At 41.5% G+C, this 26,495-nt stretch overlaps 3 protein-coding genes across 4 annotated transcripts; 1 reads left to right on the top strand and 2 right to left on the bottom strand.

Annotated features, from left to right (window-relative positions):
- Positions 1-384: 384 nt before the first annotated feature.
- ifrd2 (interferon-related developmental regulator 2) lies at positions 385-14,293 on the bottom strand. 2 transcript variants are annotated; one of them, XM_062391950.1, is made up of 13 exons: positions 13,781-14,293; positions 12,814-12,870; positions 8,643-8,759; positions 8,413-8,497; positions 7,842-7,966; positions 7,515-7,672; positions 6,947-7,000; positions 6,085-6,263; positions 4,974-5,082; positions 4,556-4,690; positions 4,331-4,459; positions 3,207-3,299; positions 385-1,894 (listed from the first exon to the last, which is right to left on the bottom strand). In XM_062391950.1, exons 1-13 carry the CDS (start codon positions 13,821-13,823, stop codon positions 1,814-1,816), a joined length of 1,365 nt encoding a protein of 454 aa, XP_062247934.1. In that variant the 5' UTR covers positions 13,824-14,293; the 3' UTR covers positions 385-1,813. The 2 variants fall into 2 exon arrangements, with proteins under 2 accessions (XP_062247934.1, XP_062247935.1); XM_062391951.1 differs by lacking the exon at positions 12,814-12,870.
- A 611-nt stretch (positions 14,294-14,904) lies between these two features.
- Positions 14,905-22,049, bottom strand: amt (aminomethyltransferase). The gene is made up of 9 exons (XM_062392022.1): positions 21,776-22,049; positions 19,203-19,370; positions 18,661-18,741; positions 18,435-18,566; positions 18,267-18,345; positions 17,871-18,016; positions 17,398-17,578; positions 16,792-16,947; positions 14,905-16,178 (listed from the first exon to the last, which is right to left on the bottom strand). The coding sequence occupies exons 1-9, from the start codon at positions 21,908-21,910 to the stop codon at positions 16,003-16,005; spliced, it is 1,254 nt and encodes a 417-aa protein (XP_062248006.1). The 5' UTR covers positions 21,911-22,049; the 3' UTR covers positions 14,905-16,002.
- A 1,416-nt stretch (positions 22,050-23,465) lies between these two features.
- Positions 23,466-26,374, top strand: si:dkey-20d21.12 (uncharacterized protein LOC556245 homolog). The gene is made up of 4 exons (XM_062392357.1): positions 23,466-23,854; positions 24,543-24,685; positions 25,236-25,451; positions 25,591-26,374. The coding sequence occupies exons 2-4, from the start codon at positions 24,553-24,555 to the stop codon at positions 25,725-25,727; spliced, it is 486 nt and encodes a 161-aa protein (XP_062248341.1). The 5' UTR covers positions 23,466-23,854; positions 24,543-24,552; the 3' UTR covers positions 25,728-26,374.
- The last annotated feature ends 121 nt before the right edge of the window (positions 26,375-26,495 follow it).

Raw genomic sequence — 26,495 nt, 5'->3', positions numbered from 1 at the left:
AATTGTAGAGGAAGAGACAAAAACAGTGGTTAAACACAAATAAGTTTTCCCTCTAAAACATCACAGAGAAGTGAATACTCCAGAAAATGGATATGTTCAACTAATCTGAGGAAAACATGTAAGACTTTGGACTTTCCTACAGAGATAAGTCTAAGTTTTTAATGTTTTATCGTTTTAAATCTTTCAAGCATCAAAATATCAGTTTATCATGTGATGTGTCTCAGGCTATAACATGAACCACTTATTCAGGTTCTCAGTGGTACCATGTTTACTTGCTAAAGCAACACCATTAACTTCAAAGTGTACAGACATTCATTCACCAAATATATCATTTCCAGGGCCGAAACAACAAAAACTTCTTGAAAATCACAAAAGACACAAAGAAAGTGTTCATATAGTCTTTTATTTTCTATCGATCCATGATCCCTTGAGCCTCAACACCAGAATGATGAGACCGTTTGGAGACCCTTTAGTACAAGAGTCAAACAGATGAAATATTCAACACGGTACAGAAACATCCAGGCAGCTGTTAGTTTTGTCATTTCAATTTAAACATTATAATGGATGATTTGTGGATGCTAACCTGCCCACTGCTAAAAAAAGCAACTCCACAAAACTCTTCTGATAAGCAGCTCTGGTTATAGTGGCCTGTGTGTAAATGTGTTCACTGCCCATCAAGAGGGAAAATCATTAAAATGCATCCAATGAGTCAAGTAGACATCTCCTCATGAGCCCCTATGTACAGTATATGTGCAATACATACACATGGATAGATGTATGACCCTCCAAACTTGCATTATGATACAATGAAAACAAAAATAGAATATTCTTCCCATAATTATGTCTGTAAACAGTTCTTAAAAATCACAAAGTTCATTTAATAAATTAGAAAGTATAATACCATTATGCACCAAAAATGGTTAAAATGTATTCTTCCTCTCAAAATGAATTAAAAAGATGAGCCCTTTGATTCACTCTTTTGATTAGGCATCACTTCCGTTTTTTTTACCCAATGAACTTAAATTAAAATAAAACTCAAACCACACACTTTTCTAGTTTGGCAGCTGAAGTAGTGACTGAGTGTAAAAGAGGAGAGAGGATGAATGTAGGTGTCAAGGGAGGAATAATTTAGCCCATCGGAAATAAATATTTTTGTCAGAATAATATTTCCATGGCTCTTTTTGTTTTTTAATTAACTACAGAAGTTCAAACGCCAAAATTCAACCAGGACTCGTTACTTCCAAGAAAGGCAGCAGAAATGAGGATTTAAAAAGATTTGACTGACAAGCCAAACCCCAGGGCTGCAGCAAGAGCTGAGCATCAAAAACAATACTCATCAGCACCAAGGAGGCTTTTGAGTGACTGTTCCAAAGATCTGAAATGTACCATAAAGCTTCAAAATGTCTGACTCTCACAGGGAGACAAAAAAACGTCACCTTCCCTGTCTCCATTGTTAGAAGATATTTCTGAGGATCCCAGTTAATGTGTTCACAGCACATTTAATCTTCTGTGAAGTCGAGATGTTTTTATCCTGCTTGAAATGATTTTAGTTATTGATTTAAAATCAGGACTGTTATTTAGAAAATACTGTAAACTGTAAAACCGCTCGGCGTCATAAGAACATCAAATGGTGGCCATCTTGAATCAGTAGAGTTAGGTTGCAGGTGAAAAGCACATGTCAGGTGAAAAGCCCTGTCCAGGGATTGCTGTGTGTCTGACGGCTGAAACGTCAAAGGCATCATTTTGTATCCGTCTCAGTACAGCCCGGAAATTCCTTGCTTACTCGTCCCTTCGCTCCGTCCTTGTCCGTCTCTCACATGACGTCAGCCCGCTTGTCCCTGACTTTGCTCCTCTGTTTTGTCCTGGCCTTGAAGGCAGCCGAGTTAAAAAGATGCTGTTGAAGAAGAAGAGAAAAGAAATGCGTATCACATTTTTATTCTTCTCAGGTTATAGTCACTCAAAATCACTTTTAGCCAACCTGCTTTTCCCTGTTTCAATAGTGTATTGTCTAAAGCTCAACTACATTCTCATAGCGTTTGTTGAGTTGGTGCACTCTTTTCAGTTATCATAGACTATGTATGGATTTGTGTTGCTGGCCCTGGTTAACATTTGACTCTCTATGAGGAGTGTTTTGTCGTCGCACTTCTGCATATCACTCTGACAACGAGGAACAGCACACAAATCTCACACAGTAGGTGTTGGTTTGTGATTTGCACCCCAAGCTGTTCTTTCTCTTTCTACATTTGGCTCCTTCCTCTCCCTCTGGTTGAGGTTGTTTCTAAGCCATGAGCTCCTCATCAAAATTGGGAAGAAGAAACAGCATTGTAGCAAAGTTCACATAGACTGTCTGGTGATCCTCGCTGTCAAACACCAGGAGCTGCAGACTAGTGGGGCAGAGTTAAGAACCGGGTGTGAAAACCTGGAGGTCAGGCTGCACCAGTAAGAGGCTCGTGCAGAGAAACCAGCAGAGAGGCTCTAAAAGAGGCAAACAGAGCACTGCAGCAACAGGTCCCCCTGCTGGAAACTGAGCAGAGACAGCTCAAAGCGGAGCTCCAGAACCAGGAGTCGCTCATCAACAAAAAGAAAATAGGAGCTTGGACAAAAGCACATATTGTCTGGCTGACTTTGCTGGTTCTGAAATAAAACAATCTCAAGAGCTGTGCGTGGTTTGGCAGAGGATGCTAACCCCCCAGGTAGATGGATGAGGAAGAAGAAGGTGGATGAGGAGACCACGCGCACTGACTGAACTCTTGAAGAAGAAAAGGGAGAGTCAGCCCCCCCGTGAATGTTATATAATGCATATTTTTCCAATCATTCAATAGATATAACTGTGCATTACATCTGCCTGTGTGTGTGCCTGAATAAAGATACAGGACTCATGTCTCTAATCAATTACTACAGTCTTACAGTAGTTATATGCTGTTTACATACATGCCAGTGTCTTATTCAGACTATATATTTAATCAGATTAAATCTGAATATTAGTGTCCATGCAAACATTGTCTGTCATTCACTCAATAACTAACTTATTCATTCCCTTATTACGAGCACCTCACTGACTCAGTCTGAGGGAGGTACGTGCAGATGTGAACAAACGTACAGACAACATGAACGCTTGCTATCGCATAGTCATAAAAATGTAATACATAAAGTTGGATTGTCCTAATGGGCAAGTTGAGATTCAACAACAAAATAGAGGGTGTTACCTTCTCAAATCTTGTGATCTTGTTAGCTTTTACAGCAGGGTCCAGGATGAGGGGGGCGCCAAGGCCAAAGATGTCTCTAAGTAGTGGGTTGAACTGCACCAAAACAAAAACACAAAACACACATTATGAACATAACCTATGGACATAAACAAAGTCTCCTTTTTAATGAGCCATTATTGGTAAGATCTTTCAGTCAAAACATAATTTGGCAAAAGAGCTACCAACAGCATGCTCACAATGTAATGAAATTCCCAATTGGTATTCCTGATATATCACATTGATAGAACGTGAAGTCAGTGACCTTGACCTAGAAAAAGGTTTAATCTGGTCTTTGAGTCTATGTGTAACGTTTGTAACAAACATGAAGAAATTCCCTCAGGGCCTTTTTGAGATATCGCGTTCACAAGAATGGGACATAAACCCGAAAACATAATGCCTCCCGCCACTGGATGTCGCTGGTGAGGAGGTATAAAAACCACACATTTAAAAATACACCCAACAGAATACAAACACTTCATCTAACAAAACAGACGAAAACAGGAGTGTTTCCATTGGACACAAAAGATGATGAACCTGGCTGGAGTGTGCTTGTTGTTGAATGCTTTCTGTATTTGGTTGTGTTGTTGGTATTTGCAACTCATGTTTCGACAAATCGATAGATGTTTAATGAATTTGCTTTTATTTTTTCGGTTTTCATGTGTTTTCTTAAGTTGCAAAACGAAAAAAATGAACCATGCTCTCTCGTTTTCCATCAACAATGAAAACAGAAAACATCTTCCCCCTGAGGGGGGGTGTGTGAATGATCTGTTATCACTGAATTAAAACAGAAATTACATGTGGACAAAAAAGCCAAAACATATTTAAAAAAAAATTGGGTTTTGAAACATTCCTGTGAACGAGGCCACAGGCTGTTGGCTCTGCACACACATACCAGCCTTCCTTTCCCTAAAATGTTGTTTAGTGGTGTCCAATCCAGATGTGAAAGCAGAAGTGGGTCAAGCTGTTTTCAATCAATGAAAATAACACAAAACATGTAGCACGATAGCAATCACATGACACAATCGACCAGATGCTAGAGACACGAAGCAGGCAGACCCTTCTTTTACATCCGTGTGTGTCCTGACCTGTAGGTGGTGTCTGACTCCAGACTCCAGGATCTCTTTGAAGGCATCATATATATGTCTCCTCATCCAGCCGTCGATGTAAATGCTCTCCACTCCAAACCTGATCTTCTCCTCTGTGAAGTCCTCGCTCTGCCCGAGAAGAAAAGAGGCGTCACAAAACTTAAAGCCAAACAAGTGACATCATTCCATAGTAATAAATATAACCTTTGCATCATTAAAACAAACCTCTATATAATGTAGAACCTCTCTGAAGATGGAGCGTTGTTTTCTCCTGTCGTTCTTGGCTCGGTGTTTGTTGCCGTCTGTTGCTAAACTCTTCAGAGATTCACACAGACTTTCACTGTCCTTCACCTCAAATTCCTACACACACACACACCCACACGCACATATCAGTGATAGACTTTGGTACTGTAATGTAACATTATATACAGTAATATAACACTAATAAGAGATATTGTTAAACCATCAATATGAATGGGTGTTATGGGAAAAGAATTAGAACATTTTTTTAGCTTCAGCTACACCAGATTAAGAGCTTCCCTTCTTGCCCTTTATTAAATGTGTTTGTGTGTCCAACATTTAGTTTATGCAAAATGCATTTGCGTTCCTGCTCTAACGGGAACAGACCTGTCTATATGTTTACCTCATCTATTTCTCGGCCCAGCTCCACCAGAAGGGCGATGGTCTCTCCCACTCTGATCCTGTAGTTGACGTCATTGCTCTGCAGACACGCCTGCAGTTTTGGGAGGTGACTGCAAGTAACAAAATGGAGCGAGAGAATAACTGTTAGTTACAACATTGTTTGAAATGTCATGCCCATAAAGGTTAACAGAAGTGAGTGGAAGTGAGCCTGTAGTGAGAGTAAAAAACAAGGAGAGGAGAGTTTCTCTCATTTCAAGTTCACATTCTGCTTGTTCACAGTAGATGGTCATAAATACCAGAAACACTTTAACTGCTAGTGTACTAAGGTTGAACTATTTCCAACAGGTGGACTCTGCTAATATTGACAGGAAATATCACACACAAACAGATGTTGAAACACATTAAATGTATTAACACAAACGCAACGAAACTGAGATGCCTTCTCATCACAGAGACGGTGGACTAGTGGTAGAAAGTTGGGTTGTGGGCAGAAAAGCTGACGGTGGTCTCTGGTTCTAATCCACAGAGTGACAACAAAAACAACATACCTGGACGGACAACACCTGGACAACACCTGGATCTGTTCCACACTGTCAAAGTGCCTACCCCACCCCACTGTCTAAGTGCCCCTGAGCAAGGCACCTTACTCCCCTGACACCTGCTCCCCGCGGCAAACGTGCATGGCTGCCCACTGCTCTGTGTGTTGTCCTGTGTACACCAGATGGGTCATAGCAGAAAACAAATTTCCCCCCTTGAATGTCGTGTGTGTGTGCATGTGTGTGGGACAATAAATGTATCTTATCTTATCACTCTGTTTTGCCGAATTAGCTTGTTCACCCAAGTGTCTTGTTTCGTTCACTGCAGATCAGGGCAGGACCAGATTAAAGCCTGTGTCTAGAACAGAGTAATTTGACCCGGGAGTGAATGCCAGTCGCATCCATTCCCCAGTTTGTGGGTGTTTTGAAAAGTGGAAAAGGGGCTTAAGTGATGGTAAACTGCTAATGCGAAATTAGCTTGCATTTTGTGAATGAGACCACTTCAAAAATGTTACACCTTTGGAAATTAACTCAGATTAGAGCTGTCATTTTGAATACTGAGTTTGTTGCACTCACAGGTCGAGCAGCACAGTCAGTCTAGATGCAGGACACAGGGTGACCAGCAGTGACCAGGCCTGCAGAGCAGCACCGTGAAGACCCGCACTCCCAGGTTTAGGAATGGGCAGCATCCCTTCTCTGTTGGGGTAGGAAGACATGAATATGCTCTCCAGGAGGGCCAGTGACTTGACCAAGTCCTGATGAGGGTTCAGCAGCAATGTTGGGGGGGGGAGAGAAAAATACATTTAATGAGGAATGAGAAACTAACTGCACAATGATTAATTCAGCCATTGTTGAGTTAACCCTCATTTGATAAGGTTTTGTCTAGAGGATTTTACAGGGTTTTTGTTGCTTAGACCAGGTGAAACGTTTGTGTTCTTCTCTGAGAGCAGATTTGTGTACATCTCATCCAAAATGTCAACATTTTCACAACATGAACTGATGAAATACATTGTGATTTGCTGAAATACAGCTAAGGCAAAATGCATTATAGGAAATTAAGTTTGTTGGTTGGAGCTCTTAGCCTGCAAAAAACGTTTTAAAGCAGTGTTTCAGACAATGGCTGACAACAAGCGGCGACACTGAAGCAGATTACAGCAGCTTTTCATAAAAATCTAAAAAACAATGATGAAAAATACAATGAAGAAGATTGCGCTATCATATGTTTTATTTAACCTCTATTGGCTTCAAAGGCAAACAAATATGTAAATGTGGGATATTCTGTCTCCTTTTTACTTCAGGAAGCCCTGAGTATTCAGTGCCTTAGGTCGTAATTTTCTTAATATTTTCATTTGCACATTAGGTGTAACATAAGTAGCTATTCAAACTATTCACAGAGATGCACATATTTCCCTGCAACACGTTAACACTATGTTCTCACCTCTCCGTCTTCAGCAGCAGACACATAGCAGCACATCCCCAGAGCTCTGGCACACTGCAAGGAAATTCAGTTGACCAAACATCTGATTAGACAGGGACAGACACATTGACTCTGCAATTCCTCTCTCAACTCCTAATACAGTGGAAGGCTAGCTAACATCCAGTCTTTTAAGAAAGAACCTGTTCTACCTGTGCATATTAAGATTCACTTTGACCATAGTTATCGTTCCTTCAGTGTTTTTAAACTTTTAAACTCCACCATGAAACATTTCCAACCCATAGTCAGTAATGGCTACTGGTAATGCCACACTGTGGGAGTGGTCCTCAAAAGTCCCCTAAACACTGCCTTGCGCTTTTATGTTTTTTTGTTTGTTTCCAAAATGGACACAGTTGACACAAAACAGAACTTGACCCAGGTGTTATGTCGCAATAAACTACAACCACAGCAAATGTCATATACTTTCCTTTTGTTATTTTCTTTTTCCCCCTAAAAGTTTTCTAGAGATAGTAGCTAATCCCAAACTCTTAAATCTGGTACAATATCAGAGAAGGTAAACGTCATTACTCACACTCTGGCGGGCTGTTATACTGGCACTGTTGTCAATCAGGATGGCAGTGAGGATGGGGCGAAGCATCTTGAAGCCCTCCTCTGCCTCGTCTCCACCCCCGAGCTGGATACAGAGCTGGGCAGACAGTGTAGCAGCCGCCGCCTGCTCCTCTCCACTGCCTGGACACACAGATAGAGCAGGAGGGGAAATAATAGGGATTATTTATGGTCTCAATTACTGCATCTGAAGTTTAATGTAGTACCACCTCAAGAAACAGAAAGTCCCTTACGAAATGATATGCTTTCTACTACAGTTAAGCAACCAGTTCTCTATCTTGCCATCGCTCACCTTTTTTAAGGCTTCTTTCCAGGCAGTCGCCAACAGTGAGGCGTCTCCCTGTCAGGAAGTCGTACAGTACTCTGGAAATGAATGCCTGTCGCAACGACTCAAGGGCGGCAAGCCGAGTCTTAGCACTGAGAGAGAGAGAGACAAGGAAAGAGAGAAGGGGAAATATTCAGTAACATCACTACTGTAGTGTCTTCCATTGCAATATATGTTTTATAATATATTTAATCTATCACTTTTTAAGCTTAAGCACAAAGTGCAAAGAGTAGAAATTAAAATGAGAATTTTGGAAAATCACAGCATATCTACAGCAATGTGCCCATATGTTGATAAATGAATGTACAAGTATAATACTGTTATAAATAAATTTAATTAAAACTAGGTGTGGTTAACAGGATAGATATAGGATAGAATAGGTTACAAGGAAAACATGCCCCATTTAGGTGTAAATTCAATTTGAATAAAGGAATTAGCAAGGTTGCAATAACAGTTTGTATTTATCTTCTCGCTTTTTCTTTCTTGACATTCCCTACTTTTACTGTTGATTGCAAGTGGGTTAAAATGAATGCCTCACCTTTTATCCATCAGGTTGTCTATACATTGTTTGAGTTTGTCTTCTGTCTCCTCCTGGGCGGTCTGCTCATCAACCGGCTCTGCCCCTGAGTTTGGCACAGAATTAGTTGATTTGTATTAACAGTTGAAAAGGGAAATATCTAAGGTAGGCTGCACACAAGAAGTAACATGGTCACTGTCCAAGATAAATCGTATTCTAACAGTGTCTAGTATCTGCATTTATGTACTAACCTGTGCCCTCTTCCACCACAGAAGTGGTTTCGCTGGCACTGCTGCAAGGGCTGAGAATATCAGACGTCAGCTCATCGTCACTGGCACCCGACTCCCCCTTCACCCCATTTTTAACACCTAGGGAGAAGAAGATGATGTTGAAAATGTGAGACATAGGAAATTATACAAGAGAAATTAAAGATATTATATTTAGACGATGACGGACAGCCTAACAATTCACTCTGGCATAGGGTCTCAGGTCACACACAAGCTCTGATTCTGGGGTTATGTCAAAGGTTAGCTACTCCTCCTCGTCCCTTGAGTGGCAAAAGGTATCGGTCTCCATCTGGGTCTGTCCTGGGCTACATGTTGGGCCTCTCAGCTTGGCCGTCACAGTTTTTATAGTTTGGGGCTGACATTGTTTGCACTATCCAGACGTGGTCCAAATTTAGAGAGGCCTTTGGTATGCGGTCGGTTCTGGTCCAATCTGAGGACCTGTCCAAGCCATTGTATGCATGGACGTATTATCTCTATTTTGACCAAAGGATGCATCATATTTTCCTGAGGTATCAATTGTGGAAGGCATTGATCTTGTTCATGTCTCAAGGCTCCAGACTAACTTTTTACAGAACACAAATTAAACTTCCGTACTGTTCAGGTCCTAATAACTTGTGATTAGTGTTGGTCTTTATAGTTGAAGTGTAAGGTGAGTGCAGGTCAGTAGGAGTGTGGAGGGAAGACACTCAGAAAGAGACTAAAACGGTAGAAACAAATTGCTGCTCCTGCTCTGATCCTGAATCAGCGGCACTAATCGTTTTGTATTGGCTGTCCGTAGTGGAAACTCTGTATTCACACTTTTTGTTGACACTGTTGGAAATTTTCCTTTTCTCATCTCCTCTCATCTCTGCTTTATTGTCTGTGTGTCAGTGTGTGTGAGTCCGTGTGTGAGTGTAAACTCTGCAGAGGAGATGAGATGATGAAGCGACACGACAGAGACACACCAGCTAAATGTTTGACACAGATTTGATTTTGCACTCTGGAGCCCTGGTTATGTCAAAGGATAAAATGTGAATGAATCACCCCGTGAATTATGATGTAAGAGAACACAAAAGTCTTAATGCTCCACAGTCCTGCTGGAAAACACACAAGGCCATAGGGGATTTATAATCAGCTGATCTCAATGTTGAGCATCTCTAACATCACAAGCATGGAGAGGACTAACTGTCTTTTCAAGCGACTAAAAATTGTATATTATGTTTATATTATTTATAACATTTGGATTTGATTTTATTTGAATGTGTTCTACATAGAAGCTGCAGTACTATATGGAAACAGTTGCTTACTCCCTTTATTGTCCAAAATGTTTCCCTGTCCTGTGTTGTCTTATTCTCATCAGGCTGCAATTTAGGGAGTGGACAAAATAGCAGAAACACTTTATAGTTTGGTGACAAGAACCCTGTAATAAATGACACCACTACACAGCTTACAATCGTCCCTTTTTTTCTGTAACAAGAAGAGGTTTTATGTCATCTCTGTGTTGATTTCTTTTTCTGAGACTTTTAACAAGTTTATTCATTTCTGCAATGTGAAATAAAAGTAAGTGAAATAAAAACACCAACAAGCAGCCAAAACTAACCAGAGATTGGCTGGTGGCCATTCCCGTGAAATGGCAGGTTTATGAAGCCTCCCCTGCTCAGCTGTCTATTTTTGTCAGTAACTGTACACCAGCAGAGTTCTTCTTCGACACACATTAACGCATGGGGATGAATTGCATACCCCAGATCGTCATTTGTGAACTTCAGCAGGAGCTTCACGCTGAGAGTGATGAATTAAACCTGATACTATGAAGCAGATCTATCCCCCTCCTGAGACATCAGACTGAATCCTACTGATGAAATCTCTTTCAACATATCAAAAAAGGTTCTTTCAAACGTCTGTGTTATTTATGTGGAATCACTTAAGTTTTGCAAAGTGACATTCAAAGAGACAAGAGGTGTAAGGGCTTCACCCGCAACTGGGTTAGAGGCCAGGCAGGCTAAGCTAACCCTCAGGTTCCTGCTGGCTCAGGGCTTTCTACTGTTGGTGGGATTAGACCACTGTGTACAATCCAGAATGGTCAGTGTGTGAGTGTGTGTGTTTGTTGATGCTCAGGTCAAACGGTACAGTTAGGGTAACTAAGAGGTCACTGCTATGATTCTATCAATGCTGCATGGGGTTGTAGTTGTGTAACTTTTTCAACTTTGCTCATCTAATGTTGGAGGATTGTTGCTGTAACTCTGCACCGCCTTTTGGCTGCTGCTGCTTGTGAAGACATTTACAGTTGAGCCAACTGTAGAATAGAATTAAAATAAACACTACTGTGCCTATTTAACACTTGCCAGTTTTGTTCCCATTAGTAGTTATGACTAACTTTTCACCAGAATCAGAACATTATACAGTAAGTTGTGGAAGCCTGTGTGTGAGTGCATGCAGCGCTGAGCTGGCAGTGAACATTACAGCCTGCAGTCTCCAGTTGAAATCATAATACTTTGGGGAGGAAACATCTGGGAGTGGGAAAGGCTTCGGTTTTCACCAAATTCTCATTTTTTGTGAATGAGTTATAAGTTGAAAAGGAGCCCAATTACTATGGATACAACAATAATGTTAGATAATATTATAGATATCATGTGGTACAACAAAAACTTATTTAAATAATCTTTTGGCATCTTACATTGACATTATTTTGCAGTGAACAATGACTGTATACCTAAATAAGCACAGGAAGTCCATTTTAAACCTGGGAAAAAACCACTCCTCTAAATTCAGAGAAATTAATGAATGAAAAAGACATTTTCATTCACATGCCTGAGTGATAACATTCAACAAAATCTAGTTTTTCACTTAAAATAAACCGGCATGGAGCCCGACAGTATCTCTTTCTTATGTAATATTCTCAGTTCTTTGACAGAACAGCCTGCAGGCACTCACTCATAAAACCTACTGAACACAGCTGAGATAAAGCCTGAAGCAGCCGGCTATTTCCCAGCCAGCATCCTTGAACTCCCAACCATTGCAAAGGTTATTCCCCTGTCAATACATACACCCCCACACCCACACCCACCTTCCCATGCAAGCCTGCCCACATACAGCATAGTTATGTGGAATGTGGGCTTCATGCAACGGCTCACGTGTCATCTCCACTTTGCTACTTTAAGCTTACATAGCAATCAGTCACAAAGCTCTGGCCGTCAGTCCATGAGCAAGAGGCTCCGCTGACAGACCCTGAACCAAAAGGGCCGGAGCCTATTTCAGTTCCCTGGTCGTGTAGTACAAGTGTAAAGGCAGGACACATAACTTTCAATGAGCTTAAATTAGACTGTGTTCTCTCCACAAGCATTTGCATGTTGGGATTATCCAAAGAACATTCTCCTGAAAGTTTCAGTATTAAGGCAATGAAATCAAATTTGACAAAACTGATCGCACTGCAACAGTCAATTGAACTTCACTAATGTTACATCAGATTATGTCCATTTTAACTGCGCAGAATAACACAAAGTGGCTGATTTTAATAATTTAAAAAAGCACATTACCTGTAAAAAATATTTAAATAACATAATCAAGTGAGGTACAGTTGGAGCCACTTGAGTTACTGAGAAAAATACAAAAACCAATGGAAACTCAAACTCTCCTGTTGTCAGTGCAGATAAGAGAAAAAGGTGTTGGACACCTGAAAAGATTTCAAACAACGTGATGGCATGATGAGAGCACACACGTGGGATGATAAGGGAACACCAGTTATCAGCCACCTTATGAGTGGAAGGGCTGGATGATTGAGAAAGCCTGATATAGATACATTTGCTGTAATGGCATTTTCTTTTCACAGCAATCAATCTCAGCATGAAGGTGGGATGTCCATTAACTCATGGTGACTTTTCAAGCAGCATGGCATGCATAAGAAGTGATGCTGCGCAGTAAAAACCACAAACAGGCTGTGACACAGTCAGGCAGGCAGTCAGACTTAAAGCAGCCTGAGCAGGTAATGTATGAGTGCAAACTGCTCACTGCAGCTGGAAAACACACACAGCGGGCTAACAGGTGAGTGAGGGTCTAGTGGGGTTTCTGCATGCACTGCAGTGAGGTCCAAGAGCCGCTGGACACGCCCAGAGCTGGACCTGAAGCTGAGATCAGGGGAGTCAGGGGGCAGAAGAGTTACCTTTCACAGACGACTTAGTCGACAGCTGCAGCTGAAGAAGCTCCTGACGGAGAGAGCCTGGGGGATGACGTATGGAAGGAGGGGATGGATGAATGAAATAAAGGGGTTACAGGTTGGAGGGGGAAGAGAGGACGGATGGTGGACGAATGGAGGGATGGGTAAATGCAGGAGTGACCATAATAGAATACATCAGAAGAGAGCCCCACTTTTCCAGTGACGATATGATAAATTGGAAAAGACTGAAGCACAATTAAGAAAACTGCACAACAAGTTCAGTTAGGGATTATCAAACTAACAAATACAATAAATACATCTCATAACTCGCAACTGCACACTTCACAAAAATGTGTGAGTGAAATGTGTGTGCGAGTGTTCGCACGTGTGGGCTTCCAGGACAACGTCACCCATAAAACGTGGGGGGGCTGTAACGCTCTTCCAGGCACATGCATGGTCCACACCACTGCTGCACGTGGATGGAAAACCATGTGGGGCTGCGTCCTAAAGCAGCACCTTCCTGCCTGTCAGCTGTCTGTCATGTAAATATACAGTTGGACCACGATGCACTTGTTGCATGCGACTGATCCTGTTCAGCACCCATCACCCACTTTCTTTGTGTGACACGAAATCGCCGCTAAAATTAGCCCATCTTGGTTAACTTTAACCCTACAGGGGCAACTTTGAGCGCGCCTGGTTCCAGGGGGGTTAGCAGCCATACTCGGTGGGTCTTAACTTGCTAACCAACACGAAGTGAGCTCATGGGGGCTTTAAAAATAAGTCACACTGCTGAGCTCTGATAAGCCACATGGACGGAGTAAAGCTGCGGCTGTAGACTCACAAACAGTGTGGTGATCGCGGTGTAAAACGTGTCATGTCCCCTTTGATTCAATCAGTCATTATACTCCTGTTGTTTTCCTATCAGAAGTTACATCACTAAGTTAGCACGGCGGCTCAGCTACATGCTACTCACCCGGTTTACCGGAGCCACGTTTCCCCTTTTTACTCCGCGGCATTTCCAGCGGCGACGCTTTGATCCACCACTTCACAACAGAGCTAGCTGGGGTTAGCTAGCTGAAGTGAGCTAGCTGCGCTGCTCACAGGTGGTTTGTAGAAAGCAGCAAGGAGCTGAATAGTGTCCGTAAATCTCCTCCACCGCCGGGCTACAGAAGCTCGAGAAACCGGCCTCTTCCTACACACTTGTGTTGACACTTTGGCTCACGACGACTAGCGTCCTTCACCTACCGCCACCACGCTCCGCAACTCTCCGCCCTCCTCGCACCGGGAAATCAAGAGTTGCCCTTTTAGGCGAAAAAAGTCACTCTGCTCCGCGGTTCTCTGTGTGTATTATCTGTGATTGTCCCCGGGTAATCTGTATCTAATGCCGGGCTGAGACAAAGCGCAGTTTTCACTGTGTTTGGGACGGAGTTCAGAGCACGCTGCTGTCACGAAGTCCACCATCTTCCTCAGGAGGAACTACTGGCCACATCGGGGTTGCCAGGTTGCTTTCGCCAGCATCCCCCGTTAGCGGTGTTATTTCTGAACTAAATCTAAACACAGACCGAGTGTAATTCTGACTGGAGAAAAGGGTCAATACGTCATAATAGTTAGGGCCCGAGCACCGAACAGTAAGAGACAGTGGGAGCCCCTATTGATATTGAAAGGATTATTCATTTTTTTTCTTTTTCAAGCATATTAATTGGCTTTTTGAGGCTTTAACAGGCTCAAATTCTTGTCAAACCTAGCTGAACATTTGAAAGTGGTGAAAATGTACGTATTCTTGCATAATTTTAATAAAATATGTTTCAGCTAATTCAAAAATAAATATAAGAATTTATCTAACATCTGTTCGTCCACACTTATTTTTGAACCCTTGATATTATATTATTTTCAAATCAGAAATCAGCATTTCAGTGTTTAGAATTATGGGAATTATGAGACAAAATACTATAAGATACAATTACAACTTTTTTTAACAACAAGTTTTCTGTACTCACCCCAAGACAACTTCAAACATTTAATAGGTTTCCTATTATTTGATGATTTTAAGAATGATTTTATACACAAAAAATAAGACTTAAGGTTAAAAACTGTGGGTCACAATGCAGAAAAAATTGCCTTTATTGAGGAAAAGATATTTAAAAAAGGTTGATATTAAAATCCACACTCATACATACAGTGCACTTTCAAGCAATACTAGTATTTCTATATGTAGTTATCATTATTTTAAGAAAATAAGACGTAAAGTGATCCACAAAAAGTCAAAAGTCAATGTCCTTGTTTAATAAAGAAATTACGTTCTATCAGTGTTCAGAGAGAAAACCATTTCACCTCTTTTAAACTAAGTTAGATTTTCAAAGTACCACCACTGGTGTAAACTTGGAGTTTATAGGAGGAGATCTGGTGATTCTTCAAATCAACAGAAAAAAACAGAACTCCCTCAAACAAGATCATTATGAGAAAATCTGCTCATTAACACAAAAAGCCAACTCCCCAAATTGGATTTACATGTTTGATTAGCACATTATCAAGGGGGGGGGGGGGGGGGACATAAGAGTTAACAGGATTACGAGCTGGCTCCGTTTTGCCCCTTTAATCAAACTAACCGTAATGTCAATAGAGATCTGGCCTAGTTACATTTTAAACACATAAAAAAAAGGAAAATGCTGATTTAATGTATAAAAAACACATTTGGATTTTATTTTATTTTGGTCCAGCAGTGACAGATGAAAATTTTATCATTATTCATTAGAAAAACCTATATTCTATATCAAAAAGTTATATTAATACTTGTTGTATGAAGCACGTTTATATACTATCTGTTCACATGTACACTGTGGTCATACATTCACTCTCAGACTAATTTATTCCACGCATCTCATGTATAAACTGCTAACAGTTCACTACACAACCATCACCAGGTGAAACCATGTTAGTGTACGCTGTGTTTTTTCAAAAAGCACATGTAGAAATACTGACTGACTGTATGTAGAGTGACAGTCTCATTAGACCAGTATACACATACACACACAACACTATTTTATTACAGTTTGAGAATCAACTTTTTCAACGTCTTCCATTGGTGCTGCATTGCTGGAGGTAATCAGAAGGGGGCAGCATTTCATAACAAGGGACAGAGTGGAGTAATGCTCCAGTATGTGTGTGTGTGTGTGTGTGTCTATGTATATGTTCCTCCTATCCTGAGTAGTAGTTAGTGGGGACAAATGGCATCTTGCTGACGGTGGCCGGCACTGCTTTCTTCCTGACCTCGACCTGGATGTTCGTTCCGTTCTTAGCGAATGCAGCATCCACGTAACCCATGGCCACGTTCTTCTTCAGGCAGGGAGAGGGGCAGCCGCTGGTCACCTCACCTAAACAAAACAGTGAGTGACAGGTCTTTAAATCGCCTAGAGAATACAGAATACACGATTTAAAGAGAATTTTTAAGTTGGAGAATTTGCTTCCTGAGCAGCAGAAAGTGCAGTTAATCTACTTTGTACTTTACTTGGACGTTAGATTCATTCATTCAGTCAATAAAGGCTGGCTTGAAATCATCAGGTTTTCTTTCAGTGTATCACAGAGGTTCACGCATTTAAAAATAACGTGACAACATGACAATAAATAAAACTACATTTATGTTTATCACATTCACACACACACATATATACATTCATATATATATTATATTATATATGAAATAATGTATGATGACAACAAGACTAAGCAGTTACAATCCATTAGCGACAATGTGTAAGATTTAAAAATGTCTGACTGTAGCGACACCACAGGATCATAGAAGACACTTTATGATCAAACACTGCACATTGTGGCCTTAAAAAAAACTAACAATTTCCATTAGTGGTGGAACTTTGGCAAGTGCATTTACTTTGGTGTAAGTTGTAAATGTACAATAAAAGTTGAATTAATTCTATCAAATTCTCAATTCTCTTATGTGACAGCTCTTGACAAATGGCCACTCCTCACCTATGACCTTCCCGTCCGGGCTGAGGATGGGTGTGTGTTGTCTGACAGGCGGGCCGGTGGACACCAGACCGACTCTCTTCCTGGCCGTCTTGGCTTTGATCTGGGGTACGATGATGTCAGCACCAGGGAAATCCTTCGTCTGTCGTCGACGTTTTCCTGCGAGTGACAAGAAAAAGAGCGTCATTACACAGAACAGGCTGAACAACAAGATACACACGTGCAGGGTCAGCAAACCCTCAGGTTTAGTTCGGTCAGGTTTGCCATTAATGCTCTAAGATTTGAATGAAAATGGTCTGAACTTTGCTTCATCCATTTTCACTGGGATTGTTTCATTTTTCTATAAAGGAACTGTGCCTACAATCACATTACAACTCCGTACTCTGGGCTTTAACACAACAACATGAAGGGGGACTGATGGACATCTCAACATAGCAGCATTGACCTTCTAAAATACACATTCAAATTACCGAATTACAGACAGAAACAATAGTTACTTTGTATATATTCATATGTATTTATACAAATTCCAGAGACAACTGTGAGCTTAAAATATGACTTATGTTTGGCATAGATACAAATGCTATGTAGTTAACACTTGAACCTCACCTATGGTCCAGACCAGGGTGGCCTCCACAGGTGTGGTAGTCTCATCGATGTCGTTGCCATAGAGACAAAGCCCGGCTTCAAGCCTCAAACTGTCCCTGGCGCCCAGACCAGCCAGCTTCACCTCACTGTTTGCCAGCAGCTTCTCCGTCAGCTCCACCACTCTGGACTGAGGGACGGAGATCTGACAGACAAACACACACACACAAGGAAGCTTAAGTGGCTGTTATGACCTGGAAACAACAAATTTTAACTTTAGAAGTGTTTGCTGAGAGATTAGCGAGATGAGTATTTGGAATGTTTAACAGTGTTCCTAAGGGACATGGCACCATGTTAACCAAGTTGCCCGACAACAAACAGGAATACAGTTTTGATTGACAAATGTGTCCGTGGTCCAAATCTGCTGTGAAAGACGTGTTACATGATGTCAAAATCACACAACAAGTAAAAAAAAGAAAAGTTTGACAGAAGCACACCTCCACTCCGTCCTCTCCAGTGTATCCACAGCGGGTGACCCTGCAGCCAGGAACACCAAACACAGTGGCCAGGGCGGAGGTCATGAAGGTGAGTTTACTGAGGTCCTCCTTCAGCCCCTCCTGCAGCACCCGAGACATGGACGGGCCTGAAAACACACAGCTTGTTATTAATCCACATAACCTGAGACAAGGAGGGAGGAGGAGAACACACACACACAGAGGAGGTCAAACAGTAAAAGTAATAAAGGATTAATAGAGGAAAGATAGAGATAAAACTACAAAGAATACATGAAAAAATAAGTGAAACAAAAATATCAGGCAACAGAGATATACCAACGAGGACAGACAGAACATTAGAGACAAGGGTGGATGTAAGGAAGGAAGGAAGGATTTTACCCTGCACAGCAATCAGTGCCTCATCAAGAAACTCCAGATCCACATCAAGACCCGCAGCTTTGAACTCTGCCAGTCTGGTCTACAGGCAAATCACACACACGCAGAGTTACTATCAGTCTCCCTGACTCCAGACCTGTCGCTCTACATACAGTGTTTGTCTCCATTTACCTTCATATGAGCTGAGTCCTTGTCGGCACAGCCAGCGTTGGAGACGACGTAGAGGTAGCCCAGGTCTGTCCTTGTCACTATGAGGTCATCAATGATCCCCCCTTTCTCAGTGGTGAGGAGGGACAACGTCCCCTTGGGGGAGAGGGAGTAGAGAAGAAGACATAACCCAGTGGACAAGCAATAGTGAGTTGATGCAGGTTCTCAGCGACACACCCCTTCTTCTCACCTGGTTGTCCTTAAGTTCTGCAACATCTGCAACCACCAGAGACTCCATGAACTTCACCCTGTCTTTGCCGTGGACTTTGGTCTGACAGGGGAAAACAAGGGACATGATTAAATATAGAAATAGGAATAGTTTTATGTAGTCATGTAGTCATCTGACTGATTACCATGCTGACTATGATAACACATGTCTGTAGATGCGATATGGAAGCTTACACGTGTGTATGTCCATGTTTAGAATATTAACTGTATATAAAGATGGCCTGTTCCCAAAAGGTGAAACCAAAGAGTAAGAGTCCTGATTGCCTGACTGGCTGGAAGCAGAGTGGGTCATGAATCCTGCCTCCTTCATGTTAGTGGACATGACATTGACATTGCTACAGCAAATGCATGGTGGTACAAGATTGCAGCTTTTGTATATGGGATATATTAACTTGTTTTGTGGATAGTGGGAGGAAGTGAAGAGGCTTCGTCCATCTTTATGTACAGTCTGTGATTCAGAGGTGCATGTGTCTGTCTGCCTGTGTCCGTTTACACTTGTCCCACCTGCAGCATGTGGCTGACGTCGAAGATGGAGCAGTGCTCTCTGGTGTGCATGTGTGAGGCGATGTGGCTGTCTTTGTACTGGACAGGCATACTCCAGCCTGCGAACTCCACCATCTTCCCCCCATGTTCTCTGTGGAAGTCAAACAGCTGAGTCTTCTTCCAGGTCGCCTGGGGAAAACACAACACTGTGATGAGTCATCAAAGTAACAGAGACATTCAAGTTCCAGAGTTCTAATTGAATGTTAGCAGTTTTGTGCAACTTGATTGAAGTTAAATATTTGATGCTAGCCATTCTAGTTTTAAAGGTTATAAGTAATAAACATTTGTAAATATTATTCTTAAAGGTGCTGATTAAAACAAAATCTATACAATGATATAATACATAAAATGTGTTTTTAAAATGGGATTTTTGCAATTTCATAGAAGTGCATAACTGTATATATTTTGTTACATTGTAAAAATGTATACTTTTAATAGTTCCTTGTCATTATTTAGTATTTTCTACTTATTAACACCTTAACTGGTTCTGTATTCCACTCTATGTAACTCAGTAAATCAGATTTGATAAAATATCTTAGCATATCTACTTGATATATTGGTGTATCTGAATGTCATAACAAGTCAACTTCTATAATTGAAAAAAACGTTCTCTGTTGTGAGGAACAGTGAAGGTCTTATCTCTGCCCTGGACGTAGAGATGGAATGAGGGAATCCAGATGTCCTCCCTGATCAGGTATATTTCAGTCCCACTGATAAAACTGGTTAATCTATTACAGCGTGTTCTGCAATTGTCACTGTGATGAGGGACTTAATAATCACTTATTCATTAAATATACTGCTCAGCAGTTTATAGCCTGATCAAACAGTCAAATGTCAGGTAAGGCAGTTTCCACACACATTATGTTCTGTTCTTCACACCCCAACGTCTGACCTTTGAACACGCCGGTGAAAGGTGGGGGGGCTTATCAGCGCAGCACAAGCAGCAGTGCATTATGGGATATAGTGTGTCGGCATTCTACATCTATCTAGACTCAACTGCATTTGGACCGGGCTGCTCAAGTCCAAAGTCGGCTGTCAGAGTCAGAGTGGAGGCTGTGATATTTACACACACACACACGCATACACACACATACACTCACAAACACACGCACGCACACAAAATAGACTAAAACAAATTTTCATAATCAACACCATGACTTTTACATTGTGCATCGTGCAGAGATAAATCTTATCTGATGAATTAGCTTCGACTGATTCGAACGGTGTGGCCTAGTGGTTAGAGTGGTGGTTCTTCAACAAGAAGGTTGCTGGTTCAAATCCCACTCTCTCCCATCTGCATGCCGAAGTGTCCTTGGCAAGATACTGAACCCCTAAATGGCCCCTCATGAATGTTGAGTTTACTAATTGTAATTCGCTTTGGACAAAAGCGTCAGCCAAATGACATGTAATGTAATTTTTCCACATCCATGAACAAAATCTTAACAGCTTGATAAACTACAGAAATCCTACATTTTGCCTCATCATACACACCCCTGCTGTGTATTTCATTGATAACCTTATCTGTGAATGAATGGATGAATAGATTTCTCTACAGCGTGAGATCACAACACGTTGAATAAGCAGCAGCTCGGACGGGGCTGTCAGGGCTGTAGAGTCAGTCACTCGTGGTTGTAATAAAATCATGGTGTGCAGCTGCAGTGAAGTGAAGCAGGCGGACGGAGGGAGGAGGGTCTGCTGGGACAGATGTACATTATATCTGCATGAGCTGCTGCAACACACTGCTCTCACACAGTCTTATTACTGGAATGTAAAAGAGGAAGTGAGATTATTATGGTGAGCATCTCTGGACTAAAGTTGAAAGAGGAACATGGCTCCTCCAGCCCTTTCTCCACTTATATCCTCAATAGCTTTACAGTTTTACGAGTACAACTTTGAATAGGAGCCAGGGACCAAGCATAAGATCAGCTCATATTGAACCTATTACAGAGGTCAACACCACACATGATGGTGCAAAATTTTATTAAAAAATAATATTATGAGAGAATAAGATAAATATCTTTGAGAAGGTGTATATATGCATATGAACACACCTCAGGACAACCGCTCTCACGATATCAGAAATGATTGCGCTGATATTATTGAGACCCTTTTGTACCACGGATATTATGATAAGATAATTGCATAATAATGAAAGTGCACCATTTCGAAGCGCAATTAACTTTTCATTCGAAATAGTATTCAGCCTTATATTGGTACGAGGATTCAAAATAATGAATAAAACGTGTATAATATAACCAAACAAACAGAAACAAAACATTAAGTAAAATGGACTCAGCTCTGTACACTGGGTGCAATGGTTAGATGAGCTGTAGGTTTGCATTTGGGCCACTTTTACTTTCAGATCAGTATAATTATGATATCATGACAGAACACTTGTGGGTGAGGTTGTAGTTCCCCACAAAGCAAAGAACGTCTGTTCAGATCCTCCAGTCAGGAACCTGTGGTTGAACTGGCCGCAGTCTTTCTTCAGGACAGAACCAGTAGCGGTAGAAGTAACGTTTCACTCCTCTCACCTCTGCACTTGACGCCTGTCTCTGCTGCTGCCTCCTCCCCGCACATCCGAGCCCGGCGACCCGCAGCAAATCGTCCCGTGAAACCCGCAACGCGAGCCCCGAGCTCCCGACCCCGACCAGCCCCCGAGCCCACATGTCGCCCACTGAGTCCCCGCTGAAGAGTCTCACTCACACCCGCTGCTCCTCCGACTGCAACACTTCCGCTGCGGGACTCAACTCGGAGGATTAAAAACCGAGGAGCCTCTGCTCTCCTGACCAAAACCAGTCTATGACCAAAACACGTGAAGCCACAGCGACGACGGACGGCAGGCGCAAAGGCTCATGGGAAATGTAGTCGATGAGCCGGTTTTCTCTGCAAAGTTACGTTATTCTTATAGACAGCGGGCTTTATGCATGTAGACTGTGATATTTATGATTATAGACTGTATGGTATATGCTTAACGGATGTGCCTGTCTTAAACAGTCTTTATTTTAACCTGGTGACACCTGTATACTGTTTGGTTTGTGGTTACCATAGAGTTTTTTTTATTTAAAAAAAATTATGGTTTGTGTGTGTATAAACTGTCAGGTTTATGTATAAAGACTTTATTGTTTATGCGTATAGACTTTAGGGTTTATTCATACAGACTTTATCCTTTATGGGTATTGAATGCAGGGTTTATCCTTATACTTTATTGTCAATGCATATGGACTGTAGGGTTTATGCATATTAGATAAGATAAGATAAGATAAAATAAGATAATCCTTTATTAGTTTCCCAAATTGGAAATTTTGCAACGTTGGCAGCAAGAGTCACAAATAGGTATCAGTAAGCAATAATAAGTAAGATGCAATACCTTAGTCTTAGGATAATAATACTTAAGTGTTAGGAAATATAAAAAAACATAGAGAAATATGAATGGAATATACAGTGTAAAAATCAGGAAAACATATGTGCAGTGTGAGAATAAGTACAGTGAATGGATTGCACATGAACCATTACATTGTACAGACAGAAGCATGTTGCACAGGTGAGAGAGAAACCTGAGTTAAAGTGCAGTCCATAGAAGGTGTGTGTAGTTCTACTGGGAGCAGAGCTGGTTGTACAGTGTTACTGCTGCAGGAAGGAACCACCTGCGGTACCTCTCCTTCAAACACTCAGGGTGGACCAGTCTGTCGCTGAAGGAGCTGACCAGTGCTGTGATGGTGTCCTGCAGGGCGTTGCTAAAACATATAGACTTTATCGTTTATACATACTGCAAGGGTTTATACATATGGAATGTATGATTTATGCATATAAACAGCAGGTTTTATGCATACAGACTGCCGCAGCTTCTCCAGGGCCTCAGACTTTCTAGTCTCATTGCCATTGAAAAACCACATTTACTCTCAAAAAGCATTACATTTCCAGCTTATCTCTGTCAATCGTAAAACTGTTTGCATTTGGATCCATCAAATGAGGTCAGATGAGTTAGTTCCACTGTGACTTTCCTCACTGTGGTATTTATGTGTGTGTTTATCCCTGTGTAACCCATCATGCTCTCCTCCAGATCATTGAGTCATCCTTTGGCCTGCAGAAACTAATAATACCCCCTGTCTCTGCTGCTATTTTGGGCTCTGAGGGCCTGCAGGGCTGGGTGTGTGCGAGGGCATGTTTGGGGGGGTAATGGGGCTGAGAGGACTTCACCCCCCTCTCCATAGCTCTAGCTCTCTCTCTGCCTCTCTCACAGGCCAGGGTGGGCTAAATTGGAACACGGACACGCACACAAACATAGCTGGTAGAAGAGGGTGGCATTGGGGGCGTCCTACAGTTGCTCAGTGACACACAAGGAGTGGGAAGCAAAACCTGGAGGTTCCATGTGGTTCTACACGCCAAGGATTCTATTGGAATCACTTTTTTCATGGTTCACTCGGAGTTCAGCTCCTGGATAACGTGTGGATTATTTAAATGTCATATTGCAGCTCCTGTTGCTGCAGATGCTTCTTTTTGACACTTGAGCATCTGGGTGTGAGAGTGGGTTAACAAGAAGAGTGCGAGACAAAAACAGACCAGGAGAAGCCCATACAACGGAACACAGCTCTTGTTCTTTGTGACAGAAGGTTAGTGTGAAGATTGTACAGTTGTTTATCTTGTAATATCTTATAAGACCCAGTCTGTCTACAGTCAGGTCGGCTGTAAATCAGTTCATTGGTCATCCATTCATTCAGTAGGTTAGTCATTAGGTGCCTGTCCCGTACTTTGGCCCTAATTCAAATTCCAGTAGCATTGTGCCTTTATGGGGTTGACAACCAGCACTAATAATAGTTCTGATACATCAGCCTTCTCGTATAACCAAAATGTTTGGTCTTAAATCAAAGGCAAACAGATCTGTTCCCCCTCGAATCCCCTCGACCCACTGCCTTATTTTTATTTCATACAGAAGGTTTTCTTATACCTTACATCCCATTTCTACCACTGTCTTAGAGAACCCACCATATTCTCTACTATTCTTTTTATTCATTATATTGATATGTCTGGCTATTTGAGATTTTGATTGCAGGAAACTCGGTTCCAATGGAACTAAAAATCCCCAAAATTCAAAGGGAAAGACTGTAAAAAATCTGTTGTATTACCACATCGTAGACAGCTGACTTGTCTTCGCTAGTCTAATCAAAAGTACTTTGCCTCTTGGTCTTGCAGAAGTTTGAAGAAGATATATCATCCAGATATAATAAATCTAGTAAAAGAAGTGTTGAGTGCCATCTTGACTCATGTGATCCATGTCCTTGTCCGGAATTTTCCCTGTAGGGGAGGCGAGATGTCAAGGCCTCCTTCCCAGACCACCCCTCAGTTCTACAGAGTCAGTGAAAGGGATCTCACTGAGATCGAGCTGCATTCTGTGGACTCCATCAACGATCTCCACCGAACACACCCCGAACACAGCCAAAAAGGTACACAAACAAATACTGCAAACACAGCCACAAAGGTACACACACAAATATTGAGAACACAGCCACAAAGGTACACACAAATACTGCAAACACAGCCACAAAGGTACACTCACAAACAATTTGAACAAAGCCATAAATATGCACTCAAATACTTTGAAGATAGTCACAAAAGTACACATTAATACTGTGAACACAAAGAGGCACACACACAAATATTGTGAACACAGCCACAAATGTACACACACACAAATACTGTGAACACAGCCACAAATGTACACACACAAACATAACAAAGACAGCTGTAAAGGTACATGCATAAATACTATAAGCACAGTCACAACAACAAAGAACAAAGAACACACACCAGTACTAGGAATGCAGCCACAGAGGGACACACATAACTATTTTGAACACAGTACACAAGGGTACACACAGGGACACACACCGAGGAAGAAATATATCAAAAAGCAAAAAAGGTACATCCACCTCAAAAACACGACATCAGGGAAAAAGGACAGACACTGAATGAGTCCACTGTGTGTGCTTTCAGGGGTGAGGCCTCCTCGTCCTGCCTACACACCTTCGAATGGGAACCTCTACACGTGTGATCCGACAGGTGTCAGTCAAAGAGGCCATCCAGTCAGCAGCAAATGGCAGAGCCGTCTCCAGGACATGTTGACACCCAGTTCATCACGCGCCTACGCCATGGGCTGTGCTATCATCACTTTGCTTCTTCTTACAGTGTTTCTCATTTTCTACTTTTTGGGTGAGATTTCACATTGATTCATTTATCAATTGTTTCCCCTGATATAAACCTTTATGTATGGATTATACTTTGTCGTGGGATTTGTCCATTTAACAGCATGTCATCTGACTGACATTATGCTTGTGTGTTACTTCTCCAGTCCAGCAGGGCGGCGCAATTCAGATGTTGACAGCAGCAGTGAAGGAGAAAGAAGCTGCTGCAACGGAACTGTCACTACTGATCCAAGAGCTGCAGGCACTGAGACACAACCTGACGGCAAGGAGAGGGGAGACATGACCAAGATATACACCGAACATCAACATGCACATGAACACACACACTTTAAATATGGACATGAGACATGGGACAAAGTGCAGTAAAACTGTGTTTTACACTGAAAACTCCCTTGAAGCGTTCTCTAAACCGTTTTGTTTCAAGATGTAATGCATGTCATAGAACCGTGTAATTAAGAGAAGTTTCTAAAACTTTCCAGCTCAAAGTCTCATTATTAAAACAGCATGACTGGTTGGATTAAATCAATTGAGTTGTTTTATCTCATGATGTCACATCACACATTTAACATTAAGAAATCTAATTCTTCATGAGTGTTTCTCAAACTAACAAATGGTTTATAATTGTAGCCACTGTGCCAAACATAGTGTTTTAATGAACTGACTCTCTACCTTGTTTTGTGCTGTTAATCACTTTGTGTCAGTAGGTGTCAGTGATATTTCACTGTGAGCATCACTGAAACAAACTGCTTGAGGATCAATACACAGCAAAAATGTGATGGACTGTGGAAAAGGAAAACAGATATTATTAATGTAGACAGTTTTGTTATCTTTGTGTGTATTTATTAGCACTGGATAGTAAATATATATGTATTTAAAATGTGTTTATGAATTGTGTGTAACCATGTCATAAAGTCAAGACTTTCACTGAGATTATATCTCCTGAACGCATCTCTGTTCTCTCCAGATAAAATAAAATCTAATAATGAACAAAGCTTAGAAAATGCTTCTCTAAGTAGCACTACGAGTTAAGAGAAAATGGAGGAGACTGAAG

Source organism: Platichthys flesus, chromosome 7, assembly GCF_949316205.1.
Source record: "Platichthys flesus chromosome 7, fPlaFle2.1, whole genome shotgun sequence".
NCBI classification, from domain to species: domain Eukaryota; kingdom Metazoa; phylum Chordata; class Actinopteri; order Pleuronectiformes; family Pleuronectidae; genus Platichthys; species Platichthys flesus.
This window is presented reverse-complemented; position numbering and strand designations above follow the sequence as displayed.